The 19000-nt window shown below is 40.2% G+C and overlaps 1 protein-coding gene and 1 pseudogene across 1 annotated transcript; one reads left to right on the forward strand and one right to left on the reverse strand.

Annotated features, from left to right (window-relative positions):
- Positions 1-3: 3 nt before the first annotated feature.
- On the forward strand, positions 4-5917 carry LOC119888429 (the record flags this gene model as incomplete). Its single annotated transcript, XM_038698984.1, has 5 exons — positions 4-238; positions 331-675; positions 1341-1457; positions 2966-3030; positions 4882-5917. Coding segments are annotated over 5 exons (888 nt in total), but the record flags the coding sequence as incomplete, so codon positions are not given.
- A 10984-nt stretch (positions 5918-16901) lies between these two features.
- On the reverse strand, positions 16902-18902 carry LOC119889034 (annotated as a pseudogene).
- Between the last annotated feature and the right edge of the window lie 98 nt (positions 18903-19000).

Consider the following 19000-nt stretch of genomic DNA (forward strand, 5'->3'; position numbering starts at 1 on the left):
TTTTACTGGTATAAACTGAAGTTTGGATATATGGTCCAAACAGTTGCAGCAGGATCTTTTAAGAAGTTAAAACTTGAAGGACAATTTGACAAATCAAGATTTACAGTCACAAGAGGGAACGCTCAGTATTTTCTTCACATCAAAAATGTAACCAAAGAAGACGAAGCAACATACTTCTGTCAAGAAGGATCGGCATACAAAATGGAAAATATTAATGGCGCACTGTTGGCTGTAAATGGTAAAGTATGTTTACTTCAATGTTTTTGTTTGCCATGTCTGTGTCAATACCCAATAAATGACTTAATTCCTTCCATTTTGTGAATCGCACAGATCACAAAAATCTGAAGAAATCTGTCTACATAAGACAAAGTCCGGACACTCAGGCAGTCCATCTTGGCGACTCAGTGACTCTTAACTGTTCATTTCAATTCAAGAACAATACAAGCAGAGTCCAGTGTCCAGAGGAACACTTTGTATACTGGTTCAGAGCTGGATCAGAAGAATCTTATCCAAGTGTTATTTACTCTCAGAGTCGAGCTGACAAAGATGTGATCAGGAGTTGTGAATACAGTCTATCCAAAACTATCCAGAACTCCTCTGATGCTGGGACGTACTACTGTGCTGTGGTCGCATGTGGAGAAATCCTGTTTGGTGAAGGAACTAAAGTGGAGACAAGTATGTTTTAAAGTCTTATTTAGCTATATTGATTATTATTATGCTGCTTTCTAATTAGTGTCAATAATAGGAAAGAGAAACAAAAACATTCTTGTGCTTCATAAAATTATGTTTATTTTTGGGAAATTTATCTTTTTTTCTAATAAAAAATTATTATTTTTATTAATATTTTTAAAATTAAATATGACATGCAATTTCAAAGAGATGTTACAGTACATAAGAAAGAAAAATAAAATAATATTAATACAGGATAGTATTATCTCTTTGATCAGGCCAGATGAGCGATGGTGAGTTGACCTTGTGTTTCAAACGGTCACAAGCCACAAAGGTTGGGAACCAGTGAATTAGGTTATACTATTTACAGGTTGCGAGAGGTATACTTGTACTGGCAACACCTATGTAATGCATCTATATACAGTCCTTTCATGTGTGAGGTTTGGCTGCCTCCACTACTCTCTCTTTTTGTTCTTTCTGTGTACTTTCTCTGTGTGTCTGTCGCTGTGTGATTGCTTTCAATTTCCTGAGTCACTCTTTGTCCTGTCAAGGCCCTTGCCTCTATACGTTCATCTTCTCTGCAGTTTATTTGATAATTTTTGTTGTGATTGTGTCAGTAAGGTGTATATATAATAGTTAAGTGTCTCTTTGGGATTTTTATCTCATTCCAGGACAAGAACTGTGCCCTTTCATCATTGTGCTTGGGACACTGCTGGCCGGCTGTGTGATTGTGATTGTTGCTCTAATTATCTCAAGAAATTACAAGCCTGTTTGTGAACATTGCAAAGGTAGGTTCATCGTGTGTGTATTTGTATTATTTGAGACAAGTCAGACGCCAACACTGACATGCCATAAAACTTCAACAAAAGCCTAATCCCAATAAACAGCAGTCCCTTTTACTGGCCTGGTGCCAAGTTTTTACAAATAAAAGCAGATCTCAGTTAAACGCCTGGGGTCTTATTTATAAACAGGGCTGGAAATGTGCGTACGCCACTTCCCAAGCAAATCTATAAAAAACATACTTGGCAGGAGAATGTGCAGTCCTCCACGCAAACTCTAAGTATTTTAGGCTTAAAGCCTTTCTGAATGAACAAACACCCGTTTGATTATTTTCCCTGAAGTGCGCAAAACCCCCACAATTTAAGATCATTTGCACCGCACACAAAAAGATCCAGATTTAGGATCACAAACACAAAAGATGCAAAAGAATGCCTCAAATATGTTGTACAGTTTAATCAGGTATAATATTAATTAATAAGCTACTTGCAGTGCAATTTATTCTCATAAAGAAGGTGTGAATTATATTTAAATTGATGCTGTTTTCAGTGCATCAGTCAAGCAAATACGAGAGCATAATTTCATACATTGTTATCACATGTGTGTTGCCTTATTGAGCCAAACGCTGTGCGCCAGTGTGTGGATGTGATGCGCTGCTTGTAAAAACATGTTATGGAAAATATAACACTATTTTATTAAGTAAATCTTTCGGCTTATGTCATTCACAACAAGTCATATTTCTTTTAATGATAGGCAGCCTTGTTAAGTGAGTGGAGTGTTTGTGTAGCCTAAATAAATGTTTAAACAAAGTGGAACGCATGCTTCCACAACATGCTTCAGCTTCACCAAAAGGAGCGTCAGGAGTTAAATTTCATTTTGTAGATTATCTATCAGAATTAGCCTCCTTTTCTTCATGCAGTCAGTATGTATTAATATTAATGAGGGGCGTTTCACTGACCATTTATAGGGAACTATGGGAGTTTGAAGGGTCGGACATGGAGCTCCCTCATATGCGCCACATTTCAAGTTGATTGTGATTTATAAAGGGAACTTGCTTACATTTGTGCGTATGCACAGTTTTTGGCTTTTGGGCGCATGTACACTTTTAGTGAGGATTCTATACACACAGTTTTATAAATGAGACCCCTGGTCTGGTTTTTCTTTGGATGTACAAAACCTCTTGAAGCCGATAGGGTCGCCTGCCTGAGTTGCTTAGATCATGCATACAAATATAAATGTTTACATTTTTGTCAATATGGACATGATACACATGTTAGATGGTTAGATTCTCCACAGCCCATCGTTTAATTAATTTTATGTAAACAATGAGCACCAAAATATCATAGATTTACTGGCATGGTAAAGGAATTAACAACCTATCCAATATAGATGCCTGTCCCAAGAATAGGCAGGGTGACTTCAGTGTTTTAAGCAAATAAAGTCCAGGACTATTAATTGAAGTTTTACAGTATATTTAAAAATACCTTTATTGCCATTTGTGACTTGCTTTCATTAATAGGAGGAGTAACGGCTTCCAAGCATGCTGAGCATGACAGATCAGATGAGAATCAACCAAGTTATGTGGTAAATATAATTAAATATCATCTAATGTATATGAGAATTGAATCATAATAATCGTTATTTCCCACTGGAATACATTCCATTGATGATTTTAAAAATGTAATTGTTTTCTGATCTTACACAGCTGTGGTGAATGTTTGGTTAGGCTTAGGGCCCGTGTCCACCGAACGTTTTTTTCTGACGCCAGTTCATTAATTTCAGTTCATTCCAATGGAAGTTCCAAGTTGGAAAAAACGGCAGTAGCGTGACGAGGGACGCTGAGCGCTGGGTATTTATATTCCAGTCGCCGAGAGTTGAAAAATGTTCAACTATGGGAAAAACGCTGAGCTTGTCACTGTAACTTTTTACCCAGCTGTCCAATCACAGTAGAGGAAGGGCGGGACAAATACCACACCATAGAAACGGTTACTATCATGGAACCGGGCTTCGTCCAACCTCAGCTCTTGGACCACATGGTGGTAACGTTACTTGCCGAGATGCTTCCATCCACTCTCTCTACCTGCTTCAGCCTTCTCTTCATACAGAGCAAGGGCCAGAGCAAGCACTCTATTCTGTATTTACATTCTTCCATCCAGGAAAGTGAGGTAGAACTACTTGCAACCACGATTATGTATCATAGCAACCAAAGCAGTCAGAAAAAGAATGCTGCACCTCAAAAACGCACCCTAGTGCTCCCATCTAGGTTTTTTCAAAATAGCAGCTGGCTTTTTCAGCTGGTAAAAAACACTTTGGTGGACATGGGCCCTTAGGCACTAAAACAATTTGGTTAGCGTTGGAAAAACATCATAGTTTGGGTGACAATAAGTATAATGTTAACGTTAGGAGACCTTCGTCGGCATTGTTAAAATAATGAAGACTTGGTTAAGTTTTTTAAATGATCTTGGTCATAGTAGTCAAAAAAACGGTAAACAGGTATCCCACTTTAAAGTGTGACACTGTGTTTACCAATCCATCTACCCCGGCCACATCACCAACATCACATTACTTCCTTCTTTACTCCTGATTGAAAAGTATCATAAATACTACAGCTGCTGGAGGGCTTTGTAACTTAAATGTAACATATATTGTTTATGTGTGCTTGCTGATAGGTCACAAGGCCTCTTGTGAGGACAGTCACATATGTATATATCCTAGAAATTATGTTTAAATAATACCAAATTGGTCTCCCATATACATTGTGATGGTGTAATTGCTGCCTGGATTATGTTCAGGGAAATGTGCTTTTTGAATGAAAAGGCCACATTTCTTCTACAACGTAGTAACAGGGAGGTGGTCAAAGGTAAGGAGCTTCACATCCAGACTCTGTGGTTAAGTTTAGTCAATAAAAACACTTTAGTTAATATTAGACAAAGATTGTGTTTTCAGAAATGTTAAGAAACATGTTGTGTCTCAAATCACTTCAGACTTTTTCTGTAGTAAACTAAACCACAGTCTTTCCTTTACCAAATGCTGCCAATGCTCAAACATAACCCTGAACAAGTTTGAAAATGCAGTAGTCAACAAAAACAGAAAAAAAGGAAAAGAATTTCTCAATGAACATTTAACTGACCTGTTCAGTATCAACATTTTTTAGACTTGCCAGTTTCGTTGACCAACAACATTTCTTCATTAATAGAAAACGTGAAGTTATGTAAATTTTTATCCTTCAACAAAACATTAGACTTCTTAAAAAATGTTTTCTGGTCCAATTGATTTTATATTAGGTTAGAACAGAAAACAGAAAACAGCAATCTTTAGACTCTTTATAGCACATTGGACACTATAGCTCTTAATGTTAGGTATTAAAATGATCCACTATTAATTGGTTGCGGAATTACATCTCTAACATCTAACCATCATGATTATCATCTGCAGGACGGTGAAGAGAAGGCACTGAACTATGTAGCGCTGAATTTCCCCTCAAGACAAACTCAAAGACGGACAAATAAGAGAGAGTTACAACAGGAGTGTATATACTCTGGCATGAGAGACAATCAGTGAGGAATGAACATCTACTACTACTAATGTTCATGCAGCTTTGATTCCTGTTCAGGTGAAGTTTTACAGTAATGTAATTGTTAATTTTAGAGGGCTTAGTGAAGGGCAGGAACAGCACTTATGTTTTGTGATGTTGCCTGGTTGTTTGCTGAATTGGTGCTCCCCTATGAGCCTCACATCCTCAGGCAGGGCCTTGTTAGCTGTTCCAAAGTCCTGGCTGAAGACTAGGCCCGTGTCCACCAAAGCTGTTAGTTGTTGAAAAATGTTCAACTTTGGGAAAAACACTGCGCTCGTTACTGTCACTTTTTACCCAGCTGTCCAATCACAGTAGAGGAAGGGCGGGGCAAATACCACACCGTAGCAACGGTTACTATCCTGGAACCGGCTTCGTCGAACCTCAGCTCTTGGACTAAATGGTGATACTCACCGAGATGTTTCCTTGCCCACAAAATCACATGAACCCAGTTGAACTACTTGCACTAGCTGGTGTTTTCAGCTGGCAAAAAACGCTTTGGTGGACATGGGCCCTAAAGGTGACCAGGCTTTTGCAATTAGAACCCCTTAGAACTCTGGAACACTCTGTCTAAGAACCTGAGGCTCACAGGACCAATAGCATCTTTTAACATCTTAAAACATACTTTATAAAACAGCCCTTTTTTATTTTAGTTCTTCCATTTATTTCTATCCTGTCCTATATGTACATGTAAAGCACTTTGTAACTCTGTTTTCATAAGTGCTGTAAAAATAAAGTTTATTATTATTAGTATTATTATTGAAGCAATAATAGATATAGAATCATTATTTTATTATTATTCTATTATTATTGTTTGTCTTTGATCTTGAATAATCAATCAAATTCAGAATGAATACTGAATGTAAGAAAAACATTAAAATAAAAAATAAAATAAAATAACATCCGTTTTCTGTTTTCTTCATATTGTGATATTAGCCAGTTTTCAGTTTTACAAATTGTGTAGTTAACATGGCTGGACCTGCAAAAGGCTTTTGACTTTCATATATTTTATGAGAGAATTGTTTTACGTAAACCAAGGAGTTTTGGCTGGATGACACTACTCTTAGCTCAACTTCTTAGGAAGTATTTAGAAAGTAGAAGTTGGTAAAGGCTGTGCTCCTAACCTGTGGTGTTACCCACATCTACTCCGTCAGGAGTGTCTGAACCTAAATATTGCCAGCTCACCTCAGCTTATACCAACCTACCAAAGGTTTCAGATACTCTTTGGGGGGAAGGAATGCAACAGCTGGTTTGCAACACAACAAACATAGCAATTAATTAAGGTCCTTTGAGAGAAGCGCTAGACTATGAATGTGTAGCTAGGGTTGGGAGGATTACTTTAAAAATGTAATCCAGTACAGTTACCAATTACTTGTTAATTCCAATCAGTAACGTAATCCAAATACCACAAAATAAAAGCAACAAACTGGATGGAACCACTCAAGGACGCGTCAAAACGGCTCCCCGACACATTTCGGACACATCGATGACATCTGCCAGTTATCTAGCATGCCAAATATCTGGAAGAGTCGGCCGACTCGACATTCACATCCAGCCAATGAGAGCAGGCAGCTGGTTTTCACCGCAGAACACTTTTTACTCACCTCCAGCTCTCTCTGTAGCTCAGACGATCCCTGCTACCTGCGTGTGCTAATCCATTCTTCCATCCAGATTTTTTGTCTTTATAATTGGTAGCTTTATAATAACAAACAACAGCTGTTTTGTAGGTTCGCGTCATTTCCCGTTTCACATTTCATTTGTGTTTTCTTGACAAAATATGGTTTGGAGACCAACTGTCGGGTGAAAGAGCCGCTGTCAGCTCACATAGTGTGTGACCCCTGTCACAGATCGAAGGTTACGATATGGTAACCCTAGTTCTATAAGCACAGACGGAGCCCTCTACTGGACTCTATGGGGATACTACCTCCTCCAATCACACGCACAAACTTGCCCACTGAAATTTTATCGTGCACGTAACCGACCAATAGGACGTCGCTACCGATATATGCGTGACGTATAAATAGCAGTGTCCCTACTGCCTCAGCATCTGACCGCTTCAGCAGATGTCGTCAGAGCGGCAGGGCTCATCGGTAGAGGGCTCCGTCTGTGCTTATAGAACTAGGGTTACCATATCGTAACCTTCGTTCTATCTCACACAGGCTCCGCCCTCTACTGGACTCTATGGGTACAGTGGGTGGAGCCCGATGACTGTCCGCCCTAGCCGCGACAAGCCAAAGTCCACCACACCAACCCGGTCGGCCACAGGCCGGCCAAAGCCCCGACCACCACATCACCTAGTAACAGAATGGTGGGACACCCCTGAGAAGGTCGCTGGACCAATAGGGGCTTGGCCTGACCATTAAAACCTGGACTGCCCTGACTTCTCACTGGAACGTTAGGCACTGCCAGTGTATGTTCCCCCTCTACACCCAGTAGTCACCAGGTCCTCACTTTTCAGATCCTAGGTCGCACTTGCGAGCTGGATCCCGAGAAGGAGCCCGACATATCCAAGAGACCAAAACGCACAAACGGGCACAGTAAGGGCCAAGATGCCATTGTGCAGATCTCTTAGACACACACCCCGCTGAAAAGGGTCGTAGACACTTCCACACTTCCGAGTGGAATGTGCACGCACCAGTAAGGGTGGGTCTCTTCCCGCCCGTGTACAGGCTTGGGAGATTCACTCACAAAGCCAGCTGGCCAGGCTCTTCTTGGACAGGGTTTTAGTCACTGCACTGATACAGACACTCATAAGGTGCAGATATTAGAGCCACCAACATAAGCAGCAAGTCCTACTGAGGCGCCGAGAGACACGACACCAGTCGCTGTCTTCTCACACCCTGCAGAAAGAGTATCACGAGGGAGTGGGTGAAGACTGTTCTGTCACCAAACCCCCTGTGACAGGAGAGATAGCTGCAGCGTGACAGCCCCTTCTCCATCAGACCTTGCAGGAAAGAGAAAACAGATCCCAGCGAACAGGTAGGCAGATCCGTCTCCCTCTCAATGCATCAACGCTGAAAGCCCAACCACTTAGCAATATGTGGTGGAGACTGCCCGGCGCTTGGATGGTCTGTGCGACCTCAGCGGATAGACCAGCCTGAGTCTGCCTCTCCACAATTTTAGGAGAAAAACCTGGAGAGGCTGGTCCAACACTGGCATTGTGCATATGAAGCCTCACCCTTGTGACAGAGCCCCCCAGACCATAGGTACAGGCCAGGGCTCTGTCACTGTAGGCTGCGTCACTTCTACCAGAATGACGAACGAACGTTCCCACCTCACCTAACTGCAGGGATGAGATGGGGTGGGGGGGGACGCAAACAGCAGCCCTTCTGGCAATGGCGCGTGTGTAACGCGTCCATCCCCAAGGGTGGGCTTTCCTGTGGCTGAAATGAGAACCACAGCGGACACAACCATTGTGTCCATGAGCAAGACACTTAACCCCAGTTGCTCCAGAGGCGTGCGACCTCTGACATGTATAGCAATTGTAAGTCACTTTGGATAAAAGCATCAGCTAAATGAATAAATGTAAATGTCGCTAGCAGAGCAGCGCCAGATGTCCCTTCTCTTGATTATGTTCAATTTCTATCAAACAACAGTTTTCATTTGCATTGCTAAAGTTGGACTAACTCTATGTAACGGTTATGTAGATAGAAATGGCTCATTATCAGGAATGATTCATTATATAAGGTCTTTATACAGCACTGAAAACATAGTTATGGATTTTATATTGCATTTCTGTCAATAAATCCCTACAAATATTACACACTGAACCTTTGAGAATAACTGGCTCCAACAAGATACAGCCGCACAATGGAACAGTACATTTAACATCCCGAGGAAATTGCTGGAGTAGAAGCGATTGCTGGTAGCATATGAAGTAGACTATGACTTACTTGCTTGGCTCTTATTAAAAACATGTTGACTATTCTTGATGCATTTCAACAGCTGACAGAGATATTAGCTAAGCTACAGCCATAGACTGTATAAAACAAGGCTACAGCCACAGCAGCAGACATGATCCCCTCCATTAAAGAGATACTTTGCGATTATTATCCAATACACTTTTTGTTAAATGCAAATATTTCCTCATGGGTAGGTAGCCCTCCTTTTTTCGTGTACTCTGGGAAAAAAATCCGGTTTTCCTGCACAGCCCTGGGTCTGTAAATCGAGCACAAAGAAAGCTGCTTGGAGCGAGCAGCAGTTGGCGGTGGTGCACTCGAAGCAGTGGGAGAGAGAATGTAAACAAACAGCGGTCCATTCCAACATGCTGGACTCATTACAGGACTCTATAGCTACAAGATTTGAAAGGAATAAAAACTGATGCTGAGGTTGGTCTGTTTCTGGTGGACAGGTGAGTAGGCTAACGTTAGCTGGTTAGCTTTGTTGGCTTAGCCGCAGTGGTCAGTATGTGTGCGGTAGAGGAGAAATAGAGAGAAATGGGTCAGCAATAAGGCTTATTCAGCAGTAAATGTACAGTAGAATTTACAGTGGCTGGTGAATAAAGACTGCAGCTCCCGCGTGTTGCTTGCCAACTGTTGAATAAAGTGAAGGAGGTTAGCCCCACTGTTAGCATTGACTTCCGCCCCGGAGATAAACAGTCACTCATGTGCTTCCCAACTCTTATCAGTCCCTGTATTTTTGTAAAAACTATTTCAAATGCTCTGTTGTGTTTTGGATGCTGTATTTGTGTGCTTACATGTCGTTTGCTTGATGTTTGTTCACTAATTGTAACTATTGAAGTTCCTCTCGATAATCCTACCAATAAATAAACTAGACTCCGTGTCTTAGATTTAGGCTTAGAAAAGTATTTTGCTTCAATACATATTTAAACATTGACAAGCTAGTTGTCATACCTTCTACAGTGCTGCTAAAACATGCCCTCTTATTGAGGCTAACGTGCTCTCAGACAGCAGACGCTGTGGATTCTGCTATATTTCAGCAGAGTAGGACTGGTTACCATGGCAATGCGCGTTCATGAGTTTATCAAACTGCAAAATCACATAATATCTCTTTAAAAGCATCAAAACTTGTTTTTTTATTTACAAAAATGTGAAGAAACGGAAGAGTCAGTTATCGGATCAGTATTGGCCACGAGAAGTAGGCAAGTGTCGTTATCGGATCAGTGGTGAAAAAAGAGGCAACAATGCTCTACACAGCTAGCAATTTGAGTTATATTTTTTTGTAGGCTTATCATTGCATCAATGCATATAAATTCATTTCACATTACATTTATGTGATTTAAAGGGGAAATAATAATTTAAATGTAGGATTAACAGACAAAGTAGCTGTTTCTTTTCCTCATGAAGCGTTGCACAACTGATGGAGGACTCTTAGAGCTAATAAGAACAGAGGATGCATGTAGGTAGAAAAAAGTATTAACATCACGGAGAACCTGACATGGTCAATCACAACTCCACGCTGGTGAAGAAGGCTCAGAAACGACTGTATTTCTTGAGGAAGCTTAAGAAGGCCAAATTCCCATGCCAAGTTCTTGTCAGCTTATACAGAGGAGCAATATAAAGCATCCTGACTAGAAACATCACAAACTGCCATGGGATGTGCACAGCCCAGGACCGGAGGGCTCTGCAGCGGGTGATTAAAACTGTTCAGAAGATCACTGGTACCCATCTCCTGAGCATCAGTGATATCGGTGAGGTGAGATGCCTACGCAGAGCCCAAAGGATACTAAAGGACAGTACCCACCCCAGCCACAGTCGATTCACCCTGCTGCTTTCTGGGAAGAGATATAGAAGTTTCAGCTGCTGCTCCACCAGACTGCAGAGCAGCTTTTCCCCCCAAGCTATCAGACTCTTAAACTCTCATTCATCCTCAGCACTGCTCCAGTGATGATAGTTTATTTCTGTTTACCATTTTTCACAATTGATTCTTTATTGATGTATATTGTCTGCTATGTAGCAGAAGGAAGTTACAAAACTCAGTTTCACTCTACAACTTATTGTATTGTGACAATAAACCTACCTACCTACCTATTAACATTTATTAAATTGTACAAATATTAAAAGAACATAACGTTATTTCAAGATAAGCATTTCATCTGGTCCATGTTCTTGGAGAAGCGATAAACACAGCTTTTCTGAGAGTCAGATCTCTTGTCACATCCATCATGTCCATTTCCATCAGTGTAGATGATGTCTGGATGAGATTTATCTGATCCGGCTCTGAACCAGTACACACTGTGATCTCATGGACACGTCTTGTGGTCATAGTCAGAGAGGACTGAACACTGGAGAGTCATCGAGTCTCCTGGACGATCTGTTTGTCCCTGAATGACAGTATAGTTTGAGTGTTTCCTGCATGACATACAATTGTTAACGATTAAACATGTTTAATGACAGTTTTAAACTTTGTAAAAGTAGATCACACTATTACCTTTTACTAACAGATATGTCCCACTCCATGTAGGATCAGTCCAATCTGTTACTGCACAGTGATACATTCCCTCGTCCTCTTGAATTGTCCTCAGAATGGTCAGGTTGCTAAAATTATTATCAGTATTTACCTTCAATTTTGATTCAGAAAACTGTGGTGCATACTCAGGCTTTGCAAATTTCACCAGTTTCATAATTAATTTCAGAGTGTCCCCGGGACGCTGCTTGTACCAGTGGAGTTTTCTACTGCTCAACTCTTGAATAGGCAAAACACATGTGAAGGTTGCAGATTCTCCGAGTTGAACAGTGGTCACTGGAACCAATGTATCTGAATGAAATAAATAAATATAATATAAATATATAAAATAACAGTGTATGATGTGTAAAATGTATGATGAGAGTTGTCTAGTTGCCACGTACATTCTTAAAAAAAATTATAAAATAACACTTACATATGAGAACCATGTTTATGGGTAAATGCATATGTATGTGTGAGTGCGTAGGAGTAAATGCGGATTACAGAAAAGTAGCTGAGCCGTCAAAGTAGAGGAGAAGTGTAGTCAGTGAACCTCAATGAAGGTTTGTGCTAACGGTAGCAGCAGAAATGCTGAATGCCCATAGACCAAAGTCACAAAATATTTCGATTTTTTAGCAGATAATACACTGGTTTAAGTCATGAGTTTGTTGATGGCTCAGTTCTATTTAGGAGTGAGCCAGCATGAGAAATATATGCAGATGTTATAACAGGTGACCGAGTGCAGGGACACTTTTAATAGCTGCATAACATTTTACTTTTTAAATTATTATTTATTTATTCACCATTCTCTATTTCAGTGCTGTTCATACTATGTTCATACTATGTCATTTTGTATATACTGTACACCTACCTCAGGTCATAAGGTCATAGGTCTTATTTATTTTTTCCAGCATCCTTTGCACTATGCTCCATCACACTGTGTACATGTGTACATGTATGCGTGTATGTGTACCTGTATATCATATCCACCTTCAACATGTACATAATGAGAATAATTTACTCTTGCATCCTTTGCACTCTGATTTACTGCACTATTTGTCAATATGTCTATATTGTTTTGTTCATAGTGTGTATATTAGTGTTGTCTACTCTGTAGTTTGTGTCTGATTTTATTATTATTATATTATTATTTTATTATTGTATAAGTAAGCACATCGTGAGCAATGTACAATCCTGAGTCAAATATGTGTACACATACCTGGCAATAAAACTGATTCTGATTCTTTGTGCTGCCCAAATTACTCAGAAATTGTAATATATTACTAATTACTTATTACTCCTTAAAAAAGTAATATTATTACTTTACTTATTACTGGGTGATAAAAGTAACTAGTTATATTACTAGTTACGTTACTATATTACTTTCCAGTGTTTCCCACAGAATGAAAGCGGGTAGGGGGGTTATTCTAACGTTGGACAGGTTTGTACAGCGGTGTTCACGAGAGAGAGGGAGAGAGAGAGAGAGAAAGAGGGAGCGGGTAACGAATATATGTCGCCAAAAAGACCAGACCCTTCGCCCTTGTATCGATTACCGGGGGCTTAACGCCATCACCATAAAAAATAAGTACCCCCTCCCGCTCATGGACTCCGTCTTCGAGTCCCTCTCTCGGTCCACTATTTTCACCAAATTAGATTTAAGAAACGCTTACCACCTGGTGCAGATCCGAGAGGGGGACGAATGGAAAACCGCCTTCAAGACCCCCCTTGGTCATTACGAGTATTTAGTCATGCCCTTCGGCCTCACCAACGCCCCCGCAATCTTCCAAGCGTTAATCAATGATGTCCTCCGAGACTTCCTCCACCGCTTCGTCTTTGTATATCTGGACGATATCCTGATCTTCTCTCGCGACCCTGCCCAACACGTCGAGCATGTCCGTCTGGTTCTGCAGCGGCTCCTGGAGAACAGACTCTTTGTCAAAGCCGAGAAATGCGAGGTTCCACACCCCCACTGTCCAGTTCCTTGGTTTCATAATCGAGGGGGGGGCGCCTCCGTGCCGACCCATCTAAGATTCAGGCAGTTGCAGATTGGCCAACCCCCACCTCCGTTAAACAGGTACAGCGCTTTCTCGGCTTCGCAAACTTCTACCGTCGATTCATCTGCAACTTCAGTACCGCTGTCTAAGTCTCCTACGCCATCCACACAACATCAGCTCACCCACCACTGCATCCAGTGCAGCAGAGACTCCAGCAACAAAACTGTAAGATTTTTGCACCACTATTCTGTTTTTACATTCTGAGTAATGTTTAAATATATTAACATAAATCAAGAGACAGCTGGTGTGGGTTGTGGGTGTGGGTCGCATTGAACATTATGTTGCAGCAGTTGTGTAATGCGTTGTTGTGACGACAAGCTACACTAAGGGGGTACAATCTGCAATGGAACACGGCAGGCCAAAACTGAGTACAGTCGATTCGATTCGAGCTGGTACCAGTGGCGGAAAAGGGGCTTTGCACGTACCAAGGCCACCAGTGGTGAGAGCCACGTACAAAACCCTTGCCAGTCCCTGGAACCTGCACCACTGGTAAGACTCAGAGGAGACTTGCCAACTCTGCAACTCCCCGAGCCAGAGCTTGCAACACACCCTTTCTGGCTGCAAGGCAGCACTGACCCACGGCTGGTATGGATGCCGCCATGGCTTGGTCCTGATAAAGCTAGCCGAAATTCTTGAGGCACACAGGTTGGAAACAAACAGGACCAGCCATGTAACATCACAAGCTCAGAGCAGCATGAGGGAGTGGTCCCTCCTGTCACCCGGAGGTGAGTGGAACATGAGAGTGGATCTCTACCGTCAATTGAAGTTCCCTTAAGAGATCTCCACAACCTGTCTACAGTCCAGTATCGTGCTCTGGTCCATCCTACTTGGACAGTTATAGCCCAATTGATGATTACATGGGAAGGAAAGAGCAGAGCACCAGCAGGACTGACATGCCGTCCTCTATAGAGAACCTGCAGAGGTTGCAGACGTCTCCCCCTTTCAACGTCACTGAGGTATTAAACAAGATGGCACAGTAAACTGTTGTTGATAAGATAGTTATCCTGTTGTTTGCCTAACAGACAAGTATAATTCTCAAAACTAAGTTAAAGAAAAACTAAAACTAAATTAAGACACAGTACTATTAACTTTACTTGCTAAGATAATTCAGTGGTTATATTCAGTAATTTAGTCAATGTTGTGTCAATTTTCCCCGTGGTATCGAAAATGGTATTGAATATCAATATTTTTCAAGGTAGTTCGAAATTCTAGTATCATGACAACACTATTTGATAAATACATTTTAATACAAGTAACATTCATATTGGTTAAAATAAACAGTTTCTAGTAGCCATTTTCAAATCTTTGCTGAGCAAATGTTTTGTGCTAAAGAAATTAAAGGCCTGTCACCTATGGACATCTGGCCCAAATATAGGAAGGGTCGATTCAGTGATTTTAGCAAGTAGAAGCCCGGGCAATTAATCTAAGTTTTACGGTAACTCTTCTTTTAGCTAACTTTTCCTGTCTGCTACAATACAGATGCTAGACAGATAATGTTAATGAGTACATTGATACCGAACCATACAAAAATGTTAGGGCTGTATACCCAAACCAAAACATTCTCACTCCACTCCATGGTCAAGTTAGCAATAATAAATATGCAATGTCCAGTTAGGTTTCTGGCACACCCTTCCACCTGATCCACCACCTTATTTGGACATTTCTGCTATTTACATCCTACACCGGCTATTAGCATTCATAAATGATGCTACAGGGCAGGGGCATTGTTAGCCCCCCCCCATTCCCATATACATTTTTGAGTGTTTAAAATGTGTTAGTATGTGCTTTACCAGCTTCCCTTGCTTAGCGCATTGTTTTTGGCACTGCCATGACAGAAAGGTCTTTGATCAGAGCCACTCCTGATCTGCACTCCTGAGCTGCAGTGCTCTCACTACAATCCTCCCGTCTGTCTCTGTAATAAGCCTGAATAAAAATCTAGACCAATGCTGGTTTGAATGGACCTCTGCGCTCTAACTCAGTCTTCATAAAGTCTGTTAAGACTCGGGGCCAATATGCTGGGCCATTTGGTGGAGCAGCAAGTGTTCCATTAGGGTCTGAGCTGCATGTATCTGATGCTGGCTGTACATCTCTGGCTGTGGTAGTACTGGCTGAGGCTGCCTGTGTTTCACCTGGGTCTGTGGGACTTGCTGTGCTAGTACAGATAACAATACATGATAGATATTAATGTTATCCTCTAATACATTCAACTGTAAAATACTACTTATGCCATGACTTGACTGAATACATGATGATGATTATTTACTGAGAAATGTGCATCCATATTGCCCTTTCTGCCCTGCTAATCAACCTTATAATATTCAATATTCAATGTGCATCCACTGCTTTCCATCTTGCATTAGTCCAGAGTTGTAACTAAATCTTCACTGAGAGATAGATAATCATTGTCTTGTTTTAAAATGATGTCAGCGTGCCTATCACATCAGTGTATAGACTGGTCCATCAGAGGTTGCTGCTGGAATGTGCACTTGTCATTTCGTGCACACGTATAAATGTATGGTTACGTGCGACGGGATCTTTTCTGAAATAATAGTTGTATTTCATTGTACAGGCACAAAGGCTGGAAAGACACCAAGACACAGACAGACCAAGAGATACACTACCCAGCTGGGTTAGCAAGACTGACACAGACATTCACTGCAGCTGCACATTAACATTAACTTAGGCTACTGTTTGCTGACATCAGACCTTGAGATAAAACAAGTTTACCTGACTGCATTGTCATTTATTTTTTTCCCTCATCTCGTGCCCAAAAGTATAGTCCCTCTTTATCCTCTCATCAAAGTTGTAAACAGTTGCTTTCATCTTTGACTCGTTTCACAGCGTTGACCAGTAGTTTTATTTTTAAAGTGTAACCGGGCATTGCATATCTGTTATCGCTAATTTGACCGGCTGTTGCAGATGTAGCCAGTTATTGCTAACTTGACCAACGATGCCAAGGGCAGTTGATCTTTATACTGGGACACAGCACATGAATACAGGGGCATCTGTCCCAGTAAAAAGTGTCCTATGTTACAGGGCTTCCTAGGTGCGTTGAACTGGCTTCCTAGTATGTTACAAACTGATGCCAATGGGTCTTGACCATGCGTCCCTATATGTGACATCTTTGGAGTGAGAGCGAGTTGCCTAAACAACTAGCTAAACGAGACTACAATGCTTTACACAGCTAGCTATTTGGGTGATAATCTTTTATAGGTTTATCATTGCATCAATTTCATTTGTCATTACATGAAAGTGATTTAAAGAGGAAATAATCATTTGCAGGTTCATAAAAGGGATATTTAGAAATATTAAAACCACAATAACTAAGCATTTCATATGGTTAATGTTTTTAAGGAAAAATTTATTTTTATTTGAGCTGCTTAAAGAATTCTTCATTGCAGAATATACAGATAATTTCAGCTTAAGTCGATGAGCATTTTTCAAAAAAGTACATTTTGAATTATACAATTAAAAACCTCAGATGTAATTATATGTAAGAAATGCAACAAAAGTTTTTTATAAGCTTTGACTGTCTTGATATCCTCAATTATAACAGTTGAGCAATTGAGCTAAAATGAAAAAACAAAAAACAAATGCAACCACATATTGATTAAATGATTAACATAATAAACACATCAACATTTAACTTTAGAGTACAGACTGTCCTCAGCAATCTCTCTCTTCTTTCTTCCTCTTGTTTTTTTCTCTGAGAAATCAGTGCAGCATAGTTCAATTTGTCCTCAGCTTCAGTCTGTGTAGAAAATAAAAGTTACATATATAAATATGTATATTGATATAAATATATTACGTACTTACAAAGTGTTTTAATGGAATAACAAAACAATTAATTTGGTATTATCACTTACAATGTCATGTTCTGGTTGGTACAGGTTGTCATGTTGTGCTACTGAAACAACACTTTTCATTCCTAAAGATGAATATGATAATAAAAATAGATAAATGCACTTAATTTGACTTTTCAGTAAGAGTATAGTGTTATAAAGTATATATCCAAAAGTGGAAGTTAATTATTCACATAAAATATAGTAAGATGTTGAGTTTAATGAGGTACACAAAGCAACAACAAGCACTATGAGACTTGTGATTTTTTTTTTAGATTGCATGCTATTATTACTCAGCTAATATACAAAATTATAATTTTACTCTGAAACCTGCATTGCAAAGGTTTGTCTAATCTTGTACATAAAATGCATAAATACATTTTATTAAAATATGTCATGTAACCAGAGAATTTTTGCAAAAATTTGCCTTGTTCTCAACACTTACCTTCATATTGTTCGTGTACTTTTTGTTTGCAGATGAGGACAACAATTCCAACAACAGAAATGACCAAGCAGACAATTAATATCGCCATTGCAATGAATACCCAATGTGTTGTTTGAGCTAGAAAACAAAGACACTTATCAATCATGATTTTATCAACATATAGAGAGACTTATTTCCATTGTTGAACAGTAAGTCATACCAATTTCCAATTTAGTTCCTTCTCCCAAAAATATCTCTCCACATGCGGCCACAGCACAGTAGTAAGTCCCAGCATCAGAGGAGCTGACGTTCTTAGAGAAGCGATAAACACAGCTTTTCTGTGAGTCAGATCTCTTGTCACATTCATCATGTCCATTTCCATCAGTGTAGATGATGTCTGGATGAGATTTATCTGATCCAGCTCTGAACCAGTACACACTGTGATCTCCTGGACACGTGTCATAGTCAGAGAGGACTGAACACTGGAGAGTCATCGAGTCTCCTGGACGGTCTGGATTAGATACTGTCTTTCCCTGAATGACAGTATAGTTTAATGTCCTTTGAGTGTTTCCTGCATGATATAAAACTGTTTATGATTCAACATGCTTAATGACAGTTTAAAACTTGGTAAAATTAGATCACACTATTACCTCTTACTAACAGATATGTCCCACTCCATTCAGGAACAGTCCAGTCTGTTATTGCACAGTGATACATTCCCTCATCCTCTTGAATTGTCCTCAAAATGGTGAGGTTGCTAATATTCTTATCAGTATTTACCTTGAATCTTGATTCAGATTCAAACTCTGGTGCATACTCAGGTTTTGCAGATTTCAACAGCGTCATAATTAATTTCAGAGTATCCCCGGCACGCTGCTTGTACCAGTGGAGTATTACACTGCTCATCTCTTCTTTAGGCAAAACACACGTGAAAGTTGCAGATTCACCAAGTTGAACAGTGGTCACTGGAACCAACGTATCTGAATGAAAAGAAAACATACAATAAATAAAATAACAGTTAGCGTATGATGTGGAAAAGATATGATGCGCAATTATCCAGTTGGCATGTAAATTCTTAATAAAATAAATATATAAATAGCACTTACATCCTTGATGAAGAACAAGCAGTGTAACCCATAACAGGATCATCTTGACATTGTCTCTAGTTAAGAAACTTGTTGGTATTTCACTGACTGAAGGATGTGAGATGGTTGTGATACATCAGACCATCCAATGCATCTCATTGGTTATCACAGAA

Source organism: Micropterus salmoides, unplaced genomic scaffold (assembly GCF_014851395.1).
Source record: "Micropterus salmoides isolate LMB-PRFRI ecotype aquatic unplaced genomic scaffold, ASM1485139v1 Ms_hic_scaffold_5, whole genome shotgun sequence".
Taxonomy (NCBI): Eukaryota; Metazoa; Chordata; class Actinopteri; order Centrarchiformes; family Centrarchidae; genus Micropterus; species Micropterus salmoides.